Source organism: Lachnellula hyalina (assembly GCF_007821495.1).
Source record: "Lachnellula hyalina strain CBS 185.66 chromosome Unknown contig00029, whole genome shotgun sequence".
Lineage (NCBI taxonomy): Eukaryota > Fungi > Ascomycota > Leotiomycetes > Helotiales > Lachnaceae > Lachnellula > Lachnellula hyalina.
In genome coordinates this window covers 84710-106929 of record NW_022157143.1, presented here as the reverse complement: position 1 = coordinate 106929, position 22220 = coordinate 84710, and the positions used below count along the sequence as shown (strand labels likewise).

Genomic DNA, 22220 nt, shown 5'->3' with positions numbered 1-22220 from the left:
GTACATGTAGGAAAAGTAGGTCTATACATGATTATAATTTGGTAGGCTTTCAATTCCAAAGTCGTATTTTATTGATTGGCTTAGAGAAAATAGGATATGATCGAGATCTTCATATTCCGGGAAATCACTACATCCGTCAAAAGCCAAGTAATGGCAAACAAGGACTTCTTTCTAAACAATCATAGCTAATGAAAAACATCCGAGCATATGAAATGAGAAGAAGCCAGCGAATAAAATACGAGAAGTATTTCGTTTCGTTACAGTAGCTCGCGGTTTTTATCCTTATATACAAGTAGTTAGGTAGTGCATGCATGCGCTGCTTTCTGCTATACGTACCTTACTGTACTGTACTGTGGGGGCAATCAATTGGATGGAAGAACAGAAGAGGCACGTGTTACTTTAAGATGTCTCGTCTTGGGCTTTTATATAGTACTGTACCTGCATCTGTACTGCAATGTGCTAGATTTTGAAAGGACGGGGTTTAAGCTCATGTGCTGACTCCTGAGGCTGCCTCGTAGCTGGCATGGGCTAAGAGTTGGATGTATAGTCAGTCTCGTTTACAAGTGCAATCGTTATTCAGATTCTAACTTACCAATCTCACGCCTGATAAAGCACAATCATGGCGTCTTTTACAGAATGTAAGTTTGGAACACAAGACACAGCGGTGAAGTTAAGATTTGTCCTGGCAAACGAAAGCCGGTCGCCACAAGACTTTTCACAAACACTAGGTCAGGCACGAAGTCATGGGATTCCAGCAATTGTAACGTTTTCCATATTCAAAATACATGTAGTCGGATAATAGTCCTCATGTAGAGGAAGAAGAAAACAGGCCTCGATGCGTATAAGTGGGTGCTGATATAGACAAGATCTTCAAAGCATTAGCTCAGTTCCCTAGCTCGATGAACTATAGGTACCACTTGCAAGTGATCTCGCCCAAGGTGCACGTAGGTTTGTTGGATTGCTATTCAGTTGGCTGAGACTTATTAGGATATTAGGATAGCGCGACTAGAGTGGTAGACAGTAGTTGAGTCTGTGAAGCAATTAATGGAAATGCCATGATTCTTAAGTCAGCCAAGCGGAAGAGAGGCATAGAAGATCTACAGGTTTGTCCTATAGTGCTTACGCTTAGCTCTGTTTATAGTGAGTGATAATCCGAGAGAAAGGTAATGTATTGTAGACTAGCTACAAGAAAGGGAATTTCTATGTTACGGAGGTTAACCCTATGAAATAGAGTTCCAATGCATAGGTAGGTAGTATTTGATTGACGGCTTTACCCACAGCACGGCGGACGAACTATTGTTAATGTGTTGTATCCCGGATTATGGTCGTACTGTACTATATAGCAGAAAAAGGACGCCGTACGGAGTATGCGAGGTTACGGCGTAGCTGCCATGTGAAACGGGAGATAATTTAAAGTATTTCCAGGACGGCCCTCACTCAGGCCTGTGTCATCACTAAAACATACCGCCTCCCCCTCTATTCAGGGGGCCCGCGAGAGTGGGGCTCGCTAAATATAAACATATGTGAAACCGTGCCCTTAATCCTACGACATATTATACTCCGCAACTCAGCATCTTGAGTTCTTTTAACATTACAACATTATCTGTTGAAGAGAACAGCTTGTTGTTATATTATCGTAGACATGAAGAATAGAAGTCGAACAGAAAACGAGCCGAAAGGCATAATAGAACACGGGTTATATTTGAAACTGTCGTCGGCAACCCAACGATTGTATTTTTAGAATGGATGCCCGAGTGAAACAACGCTTGGCAATCCTAGAGGTTCCAGCCCTGGGCGGCCTTGCCGGAAACGTCTGATGTCTGGAGTCTTACCGTCTACGAAGAAGCCAATTATGTCATGATAGCCAAACAACGATACCTAAAGTAGTTTCTTTTGACGCCGTTAAACGAATACTAGAATTTGGGACCGGACCCAAGGGCTTGTGATTGGGCGATGAGCAGGCTCTTGGTGGATCTTCACGTATAATTATGCTTCAACAGATACTGTATACTTCCGCTACAGTACTTCGTACAACCCCCCCCCCCCTAATTGACGGGATGGAATTGTACGTGAGTTGCCCCAAAGGCTCAATCTCTAACCAAGGTGGCGGAGGGAGTATAATTGGCAGGGAATGTCAAAATGGTTCAAGGATTAAGGGTTCCCCCTCTATCCGCATCCTGGGCAATTTTTCCCCTTCTCTCTATCAATCAATAATCTGAACTGATTTCTTCATCCGACATCTATCTTTCCAACATGGGCCGACTATTGCTTCTGGCGCCTCTTTTCTTCGCGGCTGTAAACGCAACTGCTACGTGCTGGTATCCAGATAATAAGACTTCGGAACCTACGCATGTGCCATGCAACCAAACGACCTCCACAGCTTCGGCATGCTGCGACCCTAATGACTCTTGCTCTGTGAGCGGCTTCTGCTTGGGTCAGTCGGGATGGATATATCGTGGCAGCTGCACAGACCAGAGCTGGGATTCTGGGAACTGTCCGAACCAATTTGAGCAGTAAGATGTCTAGAAACCTGGTGAGAGGAATATATGCTGACAATCATTTGTGTGTAGATGTTTGAAGAGTAAGATGGACTTAAGATAGAACCCTAGTGAAATAAACCTATGCTGATAATGATTTGCATAGATCCCGAGACACAGAAAGCAGAGCCCTTCTGGGCAGCTGTATGGTCGTGTACACCAGCTGGCACCCCACCTACTAAGTTTTGCTGTGGGTTTGGGCCGGAATCTTGCTGCAATAGTTCGTTCACGCTCGGGACAACGGGCGTTGCGTTCAAGCCCGGACTCGACGCTTACGTGCAGTCGATTTCCGCTGCTGCTGTATCGTCTGCCATGGCAACCGTCATAGCCAGCACAGTGACCAGTACCACTCCTTCGCCTGCTCAGGCAACTACTTCGCAGACTTCGCAAAGTGTCGAGGCAAATTGTAGCAGCAGTGGCGATGACCTGGGAACGAAGATCGGTGTAGGGATCGGTGTACCGCTTGGGGTTATGGCGGTTGGGATATTGAGTTTCTTGTTCTGGAGGGAGAGCAGGAGGAGGGATGGCGGTGGGGGGATTGGCCTTGTAGATTTGAAGGGGGCGGGAAACGGAGAAGTGTATCGCCCTCCACAGCCCTGGAAAGGCCCAATGTCGCCGGTGCAGATGCGGAGTTACTCGCCGGATCAGCAAAAGGTCTACCCTTGGTCGCCCGTAGCGCCGCCACACGAGATTGATACTTCTCCTCGTGTGCAAGAACTACCAAACCCTGGCTTGGGGAAACAATGACAATGAATTGATGGGGAAGCCATGTGTTTATGAATGGTCTAAGAGGAAGAAGGGTAGAGAATGTGGTGTTTGTGCCGTGAGATTGCTGGTCAATTTTGGTATTCGAATGATTATGGTGGTTTGAAAGCGGATATGAATCTCGAATCGTGGTTTAGAAGTGCTGGAGAGAGTGGTTAGAAGCTTTTTCTATTGTAGTAATATTAATTCCCTTTCCAAATATTTCCAATATATTCTGGTAGATAGACCACTGGGGAGATTGAATGTTGCCTCCAGTGAATTACATGGAGTCGGTCGAGTCATAGCCTTGCTTCTTGGGCGAGAGTTCAACTTCAAACTTTATGTCAATCTGCCAACAACAGCAACACAACCACATGATAACCACGCAAAGATGATGAAGAACAAGGACAATCCGAGTGCCGCCAGACAAGCTGGCGAGGGCAGCGATACGAGCATGACCAACAATACCTCCAGCGTCTCGGTCGACACCCAAGTCATCCCTTCAACACAGAATGATATGACTGAGCTTCAATTCGATGTCTTGGCCGAAGTTGAGGCTTCTCCAACAGATACAAAGGAGTGTAACAACTTGCAAGCAGTAAGTATGCCAGTGGCCCTAAGTGTGATGTACTAATTGCTGAGAAGGCTGCTGTCCTTGCTCTCATTGCCGAGCTGCCAGATCCAGAACAAGAGCTCTTCCTCCAAACCGGCGTCGGTTTCCCCCAATTCGCCAAGTTTCCAATGGAAATTCGTCTGTTGGTTTGGAAAGAGGCGCTGCCACGTAGCAAATACATCAAACTTATCTCACGCGCGGGATGCGCTCGAATTCACCATCCGGTGACTCTTTTCGTCAATTCCGAGAGTCGAACCGAGACGCAAAAGCATTATCAAAGCGTATTCCCCCAAAACCTTTGTTTTGATGGTGAATCCCAGGCAGATGCACCACCACTCAGCTTCGATTTCAACAGAGACTTCCTCTTACTTAGCCTCATGGTGTTAGAAGACTGCTGGATGTGCATTGACGATTCCACACAGAGCTACCCTCCATGGTTCGTTGTAATCAAAAGTATGCGGATTATCGACTGCTTCTGGACATCTGGTTTTCTCGCACCTAGGTGGTTGCCAGATTATGAGGTGACTCTTGGGTTCTTTAAAAAGCTCGAGCACGTCGAGTTATTTGTAGCCAAAGCGCAGTCCGAAGGCAATGAGACTTTCGCACCACAGGATGCCAATCCCATGCGGATTATGCTTCAGAAATATTTTGCGCGACAGCATGAGGAGGATGGATCGTACAATATACCGACGATTCAAATCACCATACAGCAGTAAGGCATCGAAGCAGCATACTCGAGATATCAATACCGACTCTCGGTAGTCGTCGAAATAAGACATGCCCCGAATTACACTGCTCTGCGTCTTTATCTGTTCGTGTGATGAGATGTTGCATCCGAAGAAAATTCGTTAGGCCTCGTAGCTCTTTCTCCACTCCAACTCTCCACTCGCTCTTCCTATCCATCAACACTCACCCCTAACTCTCTTAACATCCCCACCACCACCCTCCTCAACTCTTCCAAACTCCCCACGTACGCAACCCCCATCTTCTCACAAAGCAACTCCACATTCCCCCTCTTCCAGAACCCATCTTCGCAACAAACCACAACCCTCTTCCCCCTCCCCACCACCAGCCCCAACTCCAACAGCGTAACCGGCGCCTTGGCCTCCGCGCCGAAATACACAACCACGACATCAGCCCTCTCGAGCCCGTCCAGCTCCCAGTTCACCTGGGTGACGAACCGGGCATCGGAGCGGTTTTCTCGCCAGGAGGCATCCCAGTCTGGACGCAGGGGGTTGAGGATTGTTACTGCGAGGTGGGAGAGCGAGGTGCTGAGGGTTGATTGCCAGGTTGGCGCTGGTGGGGGGGAGATGGTGCCGGATAGGAAGATGGTGGGGGATGAGAGGGAGGGTGGTAGGGGAGTAGGGGCTTTTATTATGAGTGCGGGCATGGTTGCGGATGTATGGTGCGGCGGTTGAGACGGGTGTAGATAGGTAAAGGATTCCGGGTCGCGTTTTTGTGAGTAGGCTTAAAGAATTGAATGAGGTTGCGAGTTTGAATGAAGTGAGGTCGCCGCTGTACAATATCATAGGCGAGCGGACCCTGAATGTACAGGGGGGTTTAGCGCTTGACAATGCCGATAGACGCCAAAGCAGCAAACAAAACCTTACACCTCTTTCTTCCATTTTTCTTTTATGACAATACTCCGGAGAACAACGCAAACCCAGCACAGCAGTAAGTCATATCATTCATAATCTCTTACATACAGGGTTGTTTATATCATATATTCTCATCGCCAATTCAAAACTACGCCTTTCTCCAGCAATACTCCGCCTGTCTCGCAGCGCAGCTGCGCAAGTGAACCAGTTGCACGCTGAATATCAAACGACATGCCACACCACAGCTGGGCTTTGGCCAGTTCGTAGAAGATGGAAATGCATATATATATATATATATATTCGTATGGTGGTGAAGTAATCTTACAAGCAAAGTTTAGTAACTCTAGGACCTGTCGTAGGGTTGAATGAAGACAAGATAACATGATTGTTTTCAAGATTCGAAGATGCGGGGAGAGCGAGGGAGAAAGTGCGGGGAATGTGTGCTTACTGTAGTAGAAAATCTTTCATGTTAATGGGAAGAGGGGGGAGGTGTTGTATCGAGCGATGTTAAGAACTCGAAATGTGAGAGACCGGATTATTTGGACGTTACGGCCTCGTATTTCCAGGCTCGGGCAAGAAAGGGGTGATGCTAAATAGTGATGTTTATGAAATACGTGGTTGATACTATGAAATGAGTACAATTTCAATTGGAGATCATAGATACATAAAATACTTGTATATATGCCAAGCGTCACGGCTCTTATCGCCTCAGGCGGCGTGGATTAGAACATTTGAAGCTGAGCTACGACGCTAGTCCCCCCTTTCCTTTCATTTCATTTTTACCGAGTCTATGAACGTAATCTCTGTCCATACCTGAAATGATAGTAATAATTCAAGTTTGTGGATATACAGGTATCATTGCTCGTTTACATCCTTCAAGTAAGGCTTCACCTCCCATTTCTCATTAACGCGCATCTAATCTTACATAGAAACCCTCTCCACCTTGCACTCCCACAAAAACCTCCCCACAATCTCGCCCACCCTCTCCGCCTGCTCCTGCTGCACCCAATGCCCCGCCCCATCCACGATCTGCACGCCCTTAAAACACCCCCTCTCACAAGTATCGGCCATGCTCTCCAGCACGCCGGGCTCCTGGTACATGCCCCAGTCTTTCGCGCCAGCGATGAACAGCATCGGGACGTCGATTTTCTTGCCAGCAAAGGCCTCGACATCTTTCATGTGCACTGCGCCCTCGCCCTCCACCTCGGTAGTCAAGATGCGGTAATAGTTCAGGCCGCCCTGGAAGCCGGAGCGTGAGAATTCGGCGACGTAGACGGCGAGGTCGGAGTCCAGGAGCCAGCGCGCGGATTTCTCGCGCACGAGCTCGGGCGGTTCGTGGCGCATGGATAGGGAGACGGCGTCGCGCATGCTGGAGTGTAGAGGCATGATGTAGTAGTAAGGGAGTTTTGCGAGTTCGGGGGCTGAGCGGGATTGGAGGGGTTGGGGCTGGTTTCCGGGCCAGTCGGCGGATTTGAGGTGGAAGTAGGCGCGGAGGAAGGGGGGGAGGGAGGAGGCGTCGGCTTTGGGGGTGTCGTCCATTTCGGAGGCGGCGCGCGGAGAGGAGTAGTACCATTTGTAGTGTTGCCTGGGCTCGGGGAGGTTTGCGAGGGCGGAGTGGATGGATGGTTTGGGAGGTGGTGAGTTGTAAGCGGGGGATGTGGTTGCGAAGGGAAGGCTGGGGGAGCCGCTGAAGGGGTGGGACATTATGATGATGCTGGTTTATTTTGTTATGTTATCTCGGTTTTTGTTGTGGGAGGGAAAGAAGGGGGGAGATATTGGGTAAAACTAGATAGGGGGAAATACGATTTAAATATATCCGGCCTCATCAAAGCACACATACTCGCTACCACCGCACCAAAATCATGACCGAGGATACAAGCTACTGATCTGTATCCCAGGGCGTTGACCAGTATAACAGCATCTCGAACTAATCGAGTGAAACTGAATGTGTTTAGATCAACTTGGTCGAAGGGACGGGTATCCCAGCCTGTTGTGCGGCCGTAGCCACGTTCTAAATGGAGATAAATGTCAGTCCTCGTGCTTTAAGGATAGTCATCGTATGAAAGTAGAAAGTAGATAAGATATCGGAAGATAAAACTTTCGATAGACATAAAACCCTGCCAAGTGTAGTGTGTGAAGGAAGCAAAGAGTCCAATGTTTCTTACGATCGTAAGCGACAACATGATAGCCATCACTAGCCAATTGGGGCATTATCTTGCGCCATGAGAAAGCAAGCTCGGGGAAACCATGAAGACATAGGAGGAGGGGCTTGGAGGGGACGCCTGCTGAGAGGACGTGATATGTTAGGTCGTGCGAGGGGAGGTAGGATTCTGTGATTCCTAGTGGGAGAGGAAGCGGGGGAAATGGAGGGGAGGACATGATGAGGGGTACACTTTATGATGATATATTGTATAGCTGTGAGGCAGTCAATTAGAATGCAAGGAGTGTAGTGAAGATTTATATTGCATTATGCGGGCGTTGTACTATACGACTGTTATGTTTTTTGATCATGGAGGTTTGCTTCTCAGTCATCGGTTCGGTTCGGCACTTCAAAGCCGTGGTAGTACCTATAGTGTAGTGTCATGGATTGCACGTGGCGTGGGTCCAGGGGTACCTGATTTCGCGACCTGTCCTGTGTAAATAATACGTCTTATTATATGATCTATATCAGTAAAGAGTTTAATTGTGTTAGAAGTTCCATAATGACCTATAACATGCTTGGTAAAGTGGTCATTTACGAGCAATGCTATCCTTTTTACGTAGTAATGTTGTAGAATGCAACCTCTGTTCAAGCCACACCACACCTCCTACGTCATCGATATTCTGCTGCAGCTGAAGTCTAGACTAACTTCAAGCAGGCCCAAATGCAAGTCTAGACCGACCTTGGAACTCGCGCAAAGTGAAATGAGCTGATGACCACCATCCTTCTACCCTGCTTTTGGGTGGTGATGCGCTCTGTTCACCTACTTGTAGCTAGGAAAGCCCGCACACTGTTCCTGGAGTAGCTGAATTAGCAACTACTGACGGCTAAGGGTTCTTCACTAGACGTAATGCAGGCACTTATTACCCACCTGTAGTGTTGAAGTAGGCCCTAAGTAAGGTAGCTAGATTTCTGTCTGAGCTTGGTGCAGTCACCGCAATGATGTGTTGGATTATCTGGTACAGTAGTAAACAAACAGGTTCCTGTCCTACCTACCCTTCAGTAAAGGCATCTAGTGCCGACTCCAAAATCTACCTAAGGTCCAAGTTTATTGCTCATCCAAATCAACTCTGCTAGGAATCGTCCTTCAGTAATAAACAACAAGTATCAAAAGCCTCAAAATGCTACTTACTAGTCACCATCTATGAAGTGTGAAGCTCACTCATCTCTTGCATCCTCTTCTCTCTCCATCTCGATTCCTCGCTTGGCTCCACTCTTTGTCCAAGCCCATCCCCATCCCCATCCTCCATCCACTGCGCTGCGCAGCACAGCACAGCACCTCAACACCCCAGCAATTCCCGCTCGGCTACCCGTCGCCCGTCGTCATATCATTGTACTACGAAACTTCACCTGCATCCTCTACAACTCACTTCTTCTTTATGCAATAATATTCTCATCAGCCCTCAGTCGGCAGAGATATTTCATCAGGCATTGCGCCTAACAGTCGACAATGTTCGGGAATAGAAGGAAAAGAGCGACTTCGAACCCGGTACGTACCTTCCGAGGCGTTTGGCATTGCGATCATGCGACAGCTCTATCGCTTTGTCAAAATCCCATCCCGGAAGCTTGCAAAACTTCTGCTAACGCGTCACTCGATAGCCTCTCAATGGATCCAATGCGAACCCTTCCGCGACGACGGCCGCTGCCCAGGCTTTCCTGAAGAATCGCGCCTCGAATGCCTCCCTGTCATCCGCTGCAGCCGCTGCTGCTTTGCGGTCACGACCAACAACTCCAACCTCTGTGGCGGATGTGCAGACAAAGCGGACTATGAGACGGTCTGGTTCGACATCTTCTATGGGAAGTTCGACATCTACGTCAAGGCCACAACTGGAACGACGAGGGAGTAATGGTTCGATGTCTGAAAGATCCTTCCGGGATCCTTCCCCGAATCGTGCTGCACAACCGGTTCCCAGCGCCGCGGATGCGCCTCCGGTACCTACGATTCCGCACAATATACCTACAAAGTCACACAGACGTGCGGCAAGTCTGGAATCCCCTGGATTACGGGTGGCATCCCCTCCTCCCAACAGGGCCTCAGGACGCGGATCGAGCTTAGGACCTGCTGGAATGCCGCAAACCACTAGGACACGCGGCCAAAGACAGTCAAGCTTATCCAGTGTATCAGAGCTAACAAGTATAGAGAGACCGGCGAGTAGAGGGTCCGTTAATTTTTCCTTGCCTACGAGTTCAAGACCAACATCACCTGTCAAACAGAGACGGCTAACATCTCCATCTCCTCAAAGGCCAAATCAACCAAGAATCACTTCTCCTACCCAGCAAGATCTAGTCTATGACCCTAATACTCGAAGTTTTCTACCGGCTGCAGAGGTTCATGCTATTGAGCAGAAACTTTACGATGTCGCAAACAAGCCAGTCAAGAAAATGAAGCGAATTGCACCTCAACAAGCTACAGGAACATATCTAGCATATGGGTCCGTTGGAGGGAAGCCAAGAGGCACAGCGATAGACGCTATGGAAGCAGAGTCGAGTAGGGCAGCAGTAGAACGACCAACACCTGCAGCTGCCCCGATACCCAAACCAACTCCTGCGCCCGCCCCTGTGCCAAAAAAGAAGAAAAAACAGGTGATCGTAGACAGCGATTCTGATAGCGACCAGGCATCATACGCTCCGAACTCATCCGATAATGATAGTGATGCGCCACGATCAGCGACGCATACTCGTTTGACAAAGAAACCCTCGATTGTGCGCGAGGACCAGGAACGAGAGGAAGAGGAAGATGATACCCCACAATGGACGGCAGCTTCAGGCAATCTTCCCAGACTAAATACTGGCCCTACGCGTACAATTTCTCCAACCCCAGCACCTCGGTCAAATACTGGGAGAGGGCAAGGGAGAGGACATGGGAGAGGACAAGCTTCAGCATCTGCCGCATTTGCCCAAGAACGGCAACATACCAGATCTGCAAGCCAGCCCGCTCCAGCACCTCTTGATTCGACCTTTGTCGAAAGCATCGCTCCTCGGGCAGCAAAGGGCAGTGTTCGAGGTGGAAGAGTACAATCTGTCAGTCCAGCACGTACACCACATTTCGCGATAACGCCCGAAAATCTCCAGGTCAAGCATCAACCTCCGCCTCGATCAATCTCCCCACGCAAATCAGCATTGAAAACCTCAAGTACGCCTAGAGGACCATCTCCGAATGATGTCGATAGTTCAGCCATTGGCCAAGCTACTAGTGAGACTTCGGATGACCTTTCAGTGCCAAGGAAGAAGGCCAACCGTGTCAGTTTTGATGATGGTAATGTTGCAGTGGGTCAAGCGACGACGCCTGTGACTACAGATTCGCCAATTGTCCAAAGCCCTCAGGCAAAAAGACCCTGGTATAGCATCGCGAAGGGTAAAAAGAAGGACACCGCTATGATGGACGATCAGGATGACGAGATCATGAAACCAAGACCAGCGTTACCTTCATTTGGAAGCGTAAGGCAAAAGAAAGAAAAGCCCCAGGAGGAGAAAGAGCGCACGTTGGTCAAACCAGTGGAACCAGTGGAATATACGGAACCTCTTGCATCTTCAACAATATTTACGACGCCGACTGACGAGGTTGTAGAACAGCCAACAGGTCAGTCCAATGATCACTTGGCTGGATCAATACTCTCTCAAGATGCTGCCTTGAAAAATGCTGCCAATATATCGAAATCCCGAGAACCATTACCTCCACAGGTCGTCTCAGTCGAGGGGGACGGCTTCAATTCAGACACCAGCAGTGTGACAAGCTTGGGTATCCAAGATTCTCCTTTGGTGGCTGCGAAGATCGAAAGTGGAAATACTGCGCCCATAGCAGATGACGTCGAGGCATCGCGGGAGTTCGCAACCCCCATAGCAGAAGAGAAGGAAGGGGGACACGGCAGGGCCAACGGCACAGTGCCAACGATTTCTATACTCCAACCAACGCCAACCCTAGAAGAGACACTCGGTAAATTGGAATGGCCGAATATGCCTGGCGGGTGGAGGAATTCAAATAGTCATTCAGAATCAAGCGCCAGTCAAGAGCGAGAAAGTCCTGTGATCGTCGAACATCATGTCACTGATGCAAGTCTCGCTGATGTCGGCATTGCAGAGCCTGATCCCTCAACTCCTCGATCAGGCTCACCTGTTTTGGGTGAGATTGCCGCTGAGAATTCGCATTTCCATGACACCCCAGCCATCGCCGAAGAGTCTGAAGAGTCTGATACGAGCGTATACAGTGACGCCGCTGAAGACCTTTCTAATGGTGAAGGTGATGGCTTTATGTCACTGGATGCTGTTGTTGACAGTCCGGTAATCCCAAGCTCAAGAGGCTTTGTTGATATACCTGTACCAGACAGCCCAACCCCGAAAGCAGTAAAGGAGAGAGCGTACAAGCAGAGTCAGCTATCGACACCAAATAGCGAGCCAGATCATGAGGGGTGGGAAAAGGCTCAAGAATACTGGAAGGGTCTATCGGCTGAGAAGAAGCTTCAATTGGAGGAAGAAGCTAGAGCAGAAGCTGAGGGGTCCGGTTCCGATACAGAAGTTGAAGCGAGACCGATACCCACGCCGACTAAGAAGAAGAAGGTCAAGGTCGCGGTCGCTCCCAAAACAGTATCGGAGCAGCGCCAACCTGCTCATAACGAACGGAGCTATATGATTACCCCGGGGCAAAAAGCTGGTCCCAATGGTCATGGCCCTGTCATGCGTTCTTCGATGCGGGCAGAAGCGCCAAGTTCCCCATCAGACACCCACATACGGCAATCGATGCGGACCCAAAACTCGAAGCGCAGCTCCCTTCGGGCAGCCGAATCAGCCGAGCCAAAAGGAGCATTGCAAAAGAAAGCTCGACCAATGTCATACCCGCCACCTCAAAAGGGAGAATTCGTACCTGACTCTGCGCAAGTCGATGCCCTCATGGACAGGATGGCGAGAGCGGCAGCTGCAGCCGCACCTGCGCCTGCGCCTGCTACTGGGAAGAAAACGACTCGTCCAGCATCGACTCAAGGTCCATCGCCATCTCTTCGACGAAGGGGCTCTGGTGATAGCGACAGTAGCTTCAAGCGTGTTAGGTCCGGATCTACTACCAGTGATATCCCTTCTTTTAGGCGATCGATGCGCGCTTCCAACGAGCCGCATAACGACTCACCTGTAGGGTCAAGTAGGTTTAGCCTGCGCTCTCTATCGCCTACTGGCTCTACGGCACGTCGGCCATTCAATAGTGGGGGATCAAGTGCTGCCAGCTCAAACCCGACACATATGCGAATGTCGATGCGCAGCGGCTCTGGTCCGGCGCCCACACTTCGTGCGCCTGCAAGAGCCAAATCGCCGCTACGCCTAGGATTCGGTCGTTCTTCCTCGTCCAAGCCTTCGAATCAAAGGGCCACTCCTAAACGCTCTAGCAGATTTGCAGACTCATCAGACGAAGATGACGGTCCCTCTGGATTCCGAAGCCGCTTCGCCGACTCTGACGACTCTGATGGCGGGCCACCTCCTCTTCCCCGCCAAAATGGCCTAGCATCAAAATCTATGCGCATCAACGCACCCTCATCCGCTCCTGTCCGTAGCATCCCTAAGCGTACCGGCGCCGAAGATGGTGACTCCAGCGATCTCCCCGATTCCGATGAGGAGAAGACGAAATCCCCAACTCTCACTCAAAACGGGATTCGTAGATCAGGCAGCGGTAGAGGAGCAATCGGCCTCGGCTCAACCTCCACGACCATTACCACCGTCAGTGCATCTGGCCGCCCCCCAAATCAGCGCGGGGGAAGCATAATGTCTATCCTACGCCGTAAGAAAGCAGACCCAATTTCAAAAGTGCGTAAATCCGAGGTAGAATCTGCTGCTCGTCGCGACACTCCATTGGAAAGAAGTAGGAGCGATCTTGATGCTATTCGAAATGGTCATCAGTCTCCGAGATTGCAGAAACGCAATCCTATGTCTAGGGAGAATAGCAGCTCTTGGCCTTTACCGGAGCCGGGGATCCTGGGTAAGGATGGGAGACCGGTTACGGCTGATGCTGTGGGTGCGGGCGGTATTAGACCAGATCTTGGCAATAGGAGGAACACGACGGGGTTGACTGAGGTAGATATTGCGGGTGTTACTGCTGGTCTGAATGGGGTGAGGAAGAAGAAGAAGTTTGGGGCGCTGAGGAGGATTTTTAAGTTGGATGATTAGCCTTGCACCACTATTGAAAGTTTCTTATGTCATCATTTATGGGGATTGATGGGAGGCTTGGGGATAGAGATACATTGGCGCGATGGGGTGTGTGGATGGTTACGCCGCGTGACGCGGGTTTTATCTCCTTTTAAAGCAGGCAAATATTCTTGTATAAATGTTCGTTGACGAGGCATATATGAACTCAGAATGTAAGAGATAAGCAGGCCGCCAATATATAATACGTAATTACTTTCATTCACTCAACGCTAAACTTTATTGTGTTATATAGGGAAAAGAGTATATAATAGGTTAGGTGTGACAAACACCTAGCCCTAACACGCCTGTCCATTCTACCTCGACCTCCATGACCCAAAAACCATAAATCAACCTTTCTTCAACCCATGGTAGCTAGGAATCGCATCTAGTACCTTGATATTAAAAAGAGGTATTCATCTACTTTGCATTAAGGACAGAAAGGCGCTCGTTGATATCAGATATGATAGGACAATGATATCGGACTGGATATATCATATATGTACGCTGTGAGGGAGGCGCTTGCTTGCTATTTACAAGTTTGGATATTCTTTCCTTTCTATATCTATGCTAGATTATCTTTGCAGAGCTTGTATACCAAGTAGTATGTACGAGTGTAGATTAAACATATACAAGTCCAAATAGATAGATACTCTTACTCCGTTCTTCCTGAAGCCAACGCCAATGCCAAGTCCCTGCAAATATCACATCTCGTTATAAACATCACATCACCTTCACTACCGCCTGGGTATCATATCATTGTCTCCTCGCTACCTTGTACACAACTCTATCTCCCACTCTGACTCCCCATCTCCCCATCCTCGCCCAACCCCTTACTAACAGCCTTCCACGTGCCCTTCCCCCCCTCCTCGACCTCGCCCCTCCCAATCCTCCTCGTCGCGATCCCGAAGCCAAGCAACACGAGTACGATAAGCAGTTCCATGACGACGCCTAGCACGACACGGTAGGCGATCGGTCCGGTTTGCGCGTTGATAGACGGGCAGAAGGAGGAGATGGTGCTGTACAGGATGCGGATGCCGAGCAGGGGGAGGGCGAGGGGGGGTGCGAGGAGGAGCTTTGGTTGGGTGTGTTAGTCGGGTTTGTTTCTTTCTTGCTGTCTAGCATAGAGTGGAACGGGTAGTCAAGTTACCTTTCGAGCAGGGACATTAGAACCCCCCTGTTTCAGGCTCAAGAACGCGAAAACGCATAGCAAGATCCAGATACCGAGGAATACTATATAGCCCACCTTTTCCAGGGCGAGTTTTTGGCCGTTGCTGGTTGCGCCTACGACGACGAGCGCGAGGCCGGCGGTTACGGAGAGGTGGAGGAAGGTTTGAGTGGGCCATTTTTGCCAGATGGGGGGGTGGGTGGTTTTGGTGTATGAGTTTCTGTGAATGGGGATGTTGGTTAGCATTTTACATTTCGGAATCAAGGTTTGAATGATCATGTATATATAGGCGTTCTATATATATGTATTTCTTTTGATGCAAAACAAGAGGTACGGAGGGGGAAAGGGATGAGAGAAGATGAAACAAAACATACGCTTCATGCAACAAGCCTACAAAGCACAACACGAGCGGGGAAAGTCCAACACCAGCTATGATTTGAGCAGACGTGCTCTTGGGGTCCGAAATGCTCATGCCGGATCCGATGATGCGGAGGGAGCAGAAGGCGAGCAGGAAGATCCAGGCGAGGAGGCCGCGTTTGCCGTGCGCGATTGTGGTGTAGAGGGCTGGGGCGAGGAGGGGGATGTAGATTGCTAGTTGGGCGATGGAGAGGGATGTTGTTTGGGAGGGCATTTTGAGGAGGAGGTTGTTGTTGTTTTGTATATATTGATTGAAGATTGGTATAGAGATGGTACTTGAGAAACTTGTGATGTGGAAGAGCTGATGAGATTTGATGAGATGAGATGAGATGGTATAATTCCAAAGCAAAGCAAAAAGAAAACACAAGACTTCTTATATGTAAATCTCATAACCCATATCCCTCTATCCCCACCAGAGGATTGCGGGGCCTATGCGAACAATACCTCGCTCCTATCCGAGAAAAAGCAGATCTTTCCTCAGCCTTTCGCCGTCATCATACAGCTGCGAACCGTCGCGGCGTAGCAAGGCTGAGTCCAAAGCTCCATACTGAAGCAATTTTGTAGATCTACCCAAGGTAAAAGAATCCATAGCGACGATTTCCATATAAAAGAAGTTAGTCTTACTCGAGTAAAATATCTGGGACCTCGCTCCCCCACCTCGCTTTCGGATATTTTAGTCTGCCTCGCTTTCTCCACAGCCGCAACACCAATGAAAGAGTGGGATGTGGGGCAATTTAGAACGTTTACTTGGAGATAGGACGGGATGGTGAGATAGATAAGCTTTGCTTGGGTAGATGCTTGCTTGTATGCTTAAATGCTTAGATGGGTTCCCGTAAGTCGACTTGAAGAATTAACAAGTCGACTTACGGCAGCCCGCTTAAATGTATCGCATGAGTACGTGTATGTTATTGGCATCTGCAATGAAACCTTACTATACTGCCAAAGACTTCTTCAGATCGATCGATGCTCCATATAGTACAGTGCCAGTAGCACTGCTGTACGAAAGCAATTCTCATAGACTGACTGTATAGAGCAGAATAATAACAATCACTCACTACCTAGGAAAAACAAAGACAAAAGGAGGAAGAAGACAAGACAAGCAGCTCTCGCACCGAAAGTCATACCGTACGTACGCGCAAAACCCTCTCGACTATAGCGCAGCGGAGCGCAGCGCAGGAATCTCAAACCAAACAACTCAAAGAAATCTTTGCGCGTATACTCACTCTCGGCCGTAACAAACACATTAATCAATCACATAACATAAGATGACATGACCCAATGAACCGCAAGATACTCTGTAAAATACCCAGCAAAGCAATGCAAAGCAAAGCAAAGCAAGTAAGAAACACGTATTCGCGTGGCGGAGACAGAGCGCTAAGGCTCGCTTTTCGCTTTCGCTTCCTATTCGGGAAGCGGAGGAGAGGGAGAGGGTTGTGAGCTGACGGATAGAGTAGTGGGATGAATGGTATATAAAGAGTGCTTTGAACGCTTTCTGGGTTTGAATTCAGACAGATAACATTTTCATACAATCTATCTCATCTCCGTATATCTCAATCTATACCAAAGTACGGAGTACATCTTCAAGACAACTTTCGATCTTCTTAAACACCTCAGCTCTTCAAAACAACATTTCGATCTTCTCAAACACTTCAAAGATCTTTAATAAATACCAACTTCTTCCTCATACCATATATATACCACCGTCTACTACAGTGCACTGTACAATCGAAGCTTTCTTTCCTCAGATAAATATCATGGGACTCATCACCAAAGGCCTGCTAGCAGCTGGTGCAGTATATGCAGTCAAAGGCGTCAACAAGTCATCCGAGAGACGCGACGAGAAGAGACAACAACAACAGCAGCAGCAGCAGCAGTCTCAGAGTTATTATTCTTCTCCGCAGGGTCAAGGGTACAAGTACCGCGGCGCTTCTCCTCGACAAGGCGGTCCTTATTCTGCTCCTCAAGGATATGGATATGATAATCGCGATCCGAAGGGACAAAAATATCGAGGCCAGTATCAGGGCGAGGGTAACTATCAATTGAGACAGGGACCCCCGCCGCAATATCAGTCGAGCGTAGAGGCGAGTCAACAGCAGCAGAGGAGCTGGGAACGTTCGGTTGAAGAAGGTCCGAATAGGTGGAGCACTGATGCTAAGAGGTGAAGATGTTGTTTGATTCCCGAGTCGTGTTGAAGGACGTTTTTGCCTATAGCTGGGGTATCGCCCATGTACTCCATAGCGTTTGGCTTTGTATTTAGATTTTGGTTTGGGCGTTTCGTGTGTAGACAATGGAGTTCCTCCTCCCCTAGTGCCATCTTAATATTTATATGTGCAGTTTTTCATCCCTATACTCTTCAGCTAATCGGAGGCATCCCCGAAGCAGCAAACCCGGCAATCTTCTGCAAAGGCCAAGACATAGCCCACTGCCACTCCTCGGGCAGTAGACTCTGAATCCCAAACACCTCTCTCTCAGCAATGCCCCTCATCCACCACACGTTATCCATGGCTTTCGCGAGACAGAAGTAATAAGCCAGTACCGTCAAAGCTCTTGGATTCCTCTCCTTGAGCCGTTCGACAAACACGGCTGGCACCAAGGTGGGGAAACTATACAGCAATCGCCGCAATGGCGACGCCTCAAGTTGCTTCTCTATATTGGCCAGGATACACCCGACAAAGCCCATGGCAAATTCATACGCCTCTTGGCTCTCCTGATCCACGACTTCGCCAACCGCGCGCCAGGCCAGGAATGCCTGAAATGGCTCACGGTATATATCTTTCCGCGTGTCCACGAGGAATTCCATAATATGCGGTTTAGCCGTCGTAAATGTATATACCTTGCTACCTAAAGGCAGAAAATGCCACGCTGATTTGAACAACGGTATATTAGTAGCAAGAAGCGAGAAGAGCTGCAGCGGCGGCGAATACGTCTGCAGATCTGATTTCTGCAGCAGTATGAAAGACGGTAACGCGATCAGGACATTGGAGATACACACCGCCTCCGCATTTCCAGGATTGATGTCCCTGACAGCGCAACGGAGTCCAGCGACCGCAGCGTTGAAATACACACGGTGCGTATCGGCCATCTCGGCTTGCTCCGGGTGGATCTTGGTGATGTGCAGCGCGGCGATGGAGATGATGATGTTGAGGAGGAACGTGTGTTTCAGCGCCAGCGCAGGTGCGTCACGCCACCACATTTCGAAGATCACTTCGTCGTGGCAGCCCGGGAAGCCGCTCTGGACTGTGCACGAGGTGAAGTGGTGCAGGAGTCGCAGTTCTAGGAGTCGCCGCTCGGTCGACTCGCCTTCGATCCATGAGCTGAAATCGCCGCCGACGGAGCTGTAGGGCGGAGTTGGTGAGCTTGAGCCTAGACGCGCTGCTAGAGCTAGACCTGGAGATGGCGCTGCTGATACGGATACTGATGTAGACAAAGCTGTATCTTGGTTCTCGGAGACTGGTCTCACGTGCCGGAATCGAATGCGCTCGTAGTCATATTCGCATGCCTCTTTTCGCCGGAGACACGATGTACATGATGGACGCGATTCGCTACACTGTGAGAGATGTTAATGTCTGACTATCCAGAGAATGACTGGAGCTGAATAGTTCCAAGGACCGTTCTGGAAGAGATAACCCAATGTATTCATCCATACCTTGACTTTGCGGACTTTGCACGCCTTGCATCCACTCTTGGATTTCGTATGAGGCCTTAAAGCTCTGGTCTGGTGTGAGTTGGGCATCTTTTGGGCCAACAGTGTAAGTAATGGAATATGGTGAAGCTAGAATAAAGTAATGAAGCCAGTCACTAGTAGTGCTTCTTCCTCATATACATATATTAATGACCGACGTCTCAAAGGGGCGAAGCGAAATATAGAAAGCCGTTTGATTTGTCGGCTCGATGATCGCCACGTGAGTATGGGTGTGGGTGGGGAAACAAGAAGAAACCGAATCCATACAATCCCAATCCTGACGACCGTCAAGCCCCTTTGCGGTTCGGTAGGTACAGGACACAGTTTTGGTCAGCACTAGAACTCTACCAGTAGAACGTTTCGGGACACCGCGCCTCCGACGATAATTCGCGGGATATAAATGGCATTCACGTTGAACACATCTCATGCTCTGCCGAGCGCTTATTTCTGAAACACAAACAACTTTGAGCTGGCTCGCGCCCAGATTCCGAGTTAGGTTAGTGTGCAGCTGGGTACAATCATCGTAGCCTGATTACATAAGGGAGAAGGAAGGTTGCAACAATTGGTTATAATGATACTTTGCAGGCAACCATTTGACAGATGGGCTTATTTCCCAGTGAGAGAAATTAGAAACGTGCCACTATCCATTTAGTCTCCGATCAAGTCTCCGCGCTTTAACAAAGCAGAATCGTGGAAGTTGAAACATGTCTGACCACCCGGGAAAGCATCTACTATTCAGCTTATCAAAAAACTATCATCGCATATATGGCCAAGCAAACGGCCTCTTTTTTAGAAGCTTTTAAGCTTATTCTATGTTAGCTAAACACCGATATTCCATTCTAGCTGTGTGACCAGATACGTCTGCTCGTAAAACTGTCTAATGGTAGGGGTGGCATCTTATATCGCGCAGATGTTTGAAACTACAAGGGTATGATCACGGACCAAGACAAGACAATGGCTGATATTTGTTTTAGCATCAGATCCCCAGGATTTTTTACAAAGATTGGGGCAGGGATAGGTTGTTGGGTGATACATTGTGGCTGCATGTTTCTAATGCTTCCTACAAACGCTTCCCGCTGCAATTCCAGAATGAAACTTCAAGGCTTCTACCTGGTGCACTTCCGAGATCGAAATGAGTTTGGAAAGTCTCCGGAAGGAAGAAATGAATTCAATCCGGAGAGTTTCAATTCAAACATCACGACAATAATAGTATTTTGGCAAGCAACGCTGACTTAGTTGACAGCTATCGATGCTATGCATAATCCATTGCAGTGACACTCGCTGATCGTATGCTCTCTATGGCACCATCATGCTGGACCTCAGGACATAACGCCATGTATTCATCCACCCCTAACGCCTAGGCAACCAAAGAAATACATGCAAAAACCCTTGAAATTAGAAATCATCCATGGCGCTGAGCCGCGTCCCGAAAAGCTTCCTCCTGCATCGCAAGAAGTTGCTCCGTCGACAATCCACTCTGCTCGAGTTTGTTGGCCTTCTTCTCTCGTCCCTATTTTATCATCAGTCAAGAGTGCTTGGGACAAGAGAGAGGACATACCTTCAACTGCTCCTTGTGTTCGCTAGCAACCTCCATGATGTCCTGGACATAGTCTCCGAAACCCAGTTGCTCCAACGCTTTGGTGATGTGTTCGCACGCAATAGTCTTCTTGCTCTCCTTTTCGCTAATCTCATTTGCTTCAGAGGAAATCAAAGTGATAAACTCGACACAACATTCGATGAGCAGATCCCTCGCATCTTTGCCAAAAGCAAGACCAGAGGATGGGGGGAGAATTTCCGTGACGATCTTCTGAACGGTGGCTACAAGCATGATTATTAGTACATGGGGTTCTGACAAGTCATAGAACGATAACAAAGACAAAATAAGAATGTTAGAGCCGGATACAGTTTAATCTGGTTTCGACTTTCCACTTTTCCTGTCAACTTTCCGTTGCTTTCGACTCGGAACGATTCGATATGGAAGTCCCATTTCGGTCAGCGCCCCGTATGTCTCCCTGGAAGACTCTCGGCAGCCTTCCCCCTCGGGAATTTGTTGATAGCACTCGCCCTGTGTGGAAACCTTCTCTGGCTTAGAGGTTTGAGCGCCTTCCGTCCTCCTTTTGAACCAATCAAACTCTCCATCCACGACAGCACCACGCTTGACAGGGGCATCAAATGTATCAACCTTTGAAAGCCACACAAGAACTGGAGATTCCGCTCTTCCAGACACATGGTCTAGGATGTATCGAGAAAGGCGGGAAGTTCGAGTTCCAAGTTTCCCGTACGATATTTTGGTATCAGGAAGGATCTCAACAGTGGATTTCGAGCTAACTTTTTCGCAGACGTGAATCTTGCTAGCCCGGCTGGATGGCGTTCGCGAAGATGGACTGGGTGGTGAGATATTGGTGTCCGGTTCCTTACTGGGCTCTTCACATTTCCTGTCAAAAGCTTTTATCCCTGATTTTGGTAGCAAGCTGTTCCGTCCAGGCGGCCTTCGGGAAGGCGAACCAGGTCGTACAATGTGGGTTTTCCATTTCGTCTTGCGCCGCTCGTGTTCCCCTTCCTGTGCCTTCGTCTCCCATTTGGTTAAGATTGTTGCGCTTGAGAACTTATAATCGGGGTCGCTGGACAAGAATTCGTCGGTGTCTTCAAAACTGGAAGCCTTTTCAGCTCGAGCGAATGATTCCTTCTGTCTCATCTGACACGAAGACCTAACGAATAGGTGGGTATGTCGTGATTGATATATGTTCGCGCCTGAACTCGGCCCTCTACCGACAGCTCTGTCCGAGGCATGGTATGTGGCCTTCGGTGGCTGTTCTGGATGTTTCCAACCCACTTGTGGGCGAGGGGTTGATTGGTAAGTCGACCGGTTATTGTATGGAATGGCCCGGGTTAATGAGTCGCACGCTGCATTGTTTCTGATGTTGTTTCTGATAAGAAGTTTTGGGGCTCTGCCGTGTGGGAAGGTATAGAAAGGAGTAAAGCCAGCCATTTTGTATCTTTCTCGCTGTATGAAGGGCTAACGGTACTCTGAATCGATGGACAATGGTGTAACCTAGTAAAGGCGATAGACAGTCCCGTATCTCACTTGGAGGGATGTGGGGG

The 22220-nt window shown here is 48.9% G+C and overlaps 6 protein-coding genes across 6 annotated transcripts; 2 read left to right on the top strand and 4 right to left on the bottom strand.

The window, feature by feature from the left end:
- Window positions 1–2253: 2253 nt before the first annotated feature.
- LHYA1_G001928 (uncharacterized protein) lies at window positions 2254–3284 on the top strand (the record flags this gene model as incomplete). The annotated part of the gene is made up of 2 exons (XM_031146906.1): window positions 2254–2434; window positions 2644–3284. The coding sequence occupies 2 exons, from the start codon at window positions 2254–2256 to the stop codon at window positions 3282–3284; spliced, it is 822 nt and encodes a 273-aa protein (XP_031007364.1).
- Window positions 3285–4789: 1505 nt separating this feature from the next.
- Window positions 4790–5284, bottom strand: LHYA1_G001927 (uncharacterized protein; the record flags this gene model as incomplete). The annotated part of the gene is made up of 1 exon (XM_031146905.1): window positions 4790–5284. The coding sequence occupies one exon, from the start codon at window positions 5282–5284 to the stop codon at window positions 4790–4792; it is 495 nt and encodes a 164-aa protein (XP_031007359.1).
- Window positions 5285–6413: 1129 nt separating this feature from the next.
- ephA (Epoxide hydrolase A) lies at window positions 6414–7871 on the bottom strand (the record flags this gene model as incomplete). Its single annotated transcript, XM_031146904.1, has 3 exons — window positions 6414–7206; window positions 7329–7503; window positions 7658–7871. 3 exons carry the CDS (start codon window positions 7869–7871, stop codon window positions 6414–6416), a joined length of 1182 nt encoding a protein of 393 aa, XP_031007358.1.
- A 1271-nt stretch (window positions 7872–9142) lies between these two features.
- Window positions 9143–13836, top strand: LHYA1_G001925 (uncharacterized protein; the record flags this gene model as incomplete). The annotated part of the gene is made up of 2 exons (XM_031146903.1): window positions 9143–9181; window positions 9292–13836. 2 exons carry the CDS (start codon window positions 9143–9145, stop codon window positions 13834–13836), a joined length of 4584 nt encoding a protein of 1527 aa, XP_031007357.1.
- A 3953-nt stretch (window positions 13837–17789) lies between these two features.
- Window positions 17790–19169, bottom strand: UPC2_3 (Sterol uptake control protein; the record flags this gene model as incomplete). The annotated part of the gene is made up of 2 exons (XM_031146902.1): window positions 17790–18983; window positions 19083–19169. 2 exons carry the CDS (start codon window positions 19167–19169, stop codon window positions 17790–17792), a joined length of 1281 nt encoding a protein of 426 aa, XP_031007356.1.
- Window positions 19170–20520: 1351 nt separating this feature from the next.
- ncb2 (Negative cofactor 2 complex subunit beta) lies at window positions 20521–20946 on the bottom strand (the record flags this gene model as incomplete). Its single annotated transcript, XM_031146901.1, has 2 exons — window positions 20521–20628; window positions 20677–20946. 2 exons carry the CDS (start codon window positions 20944–20946, stop codon window positions 20521–20523), a joined length of 378 nt encoding a protein of 125 aa, XP_031007363.1.
- Between the last annotated feature and the right edge of the window lie 1274 nt (window positions 20947–22220).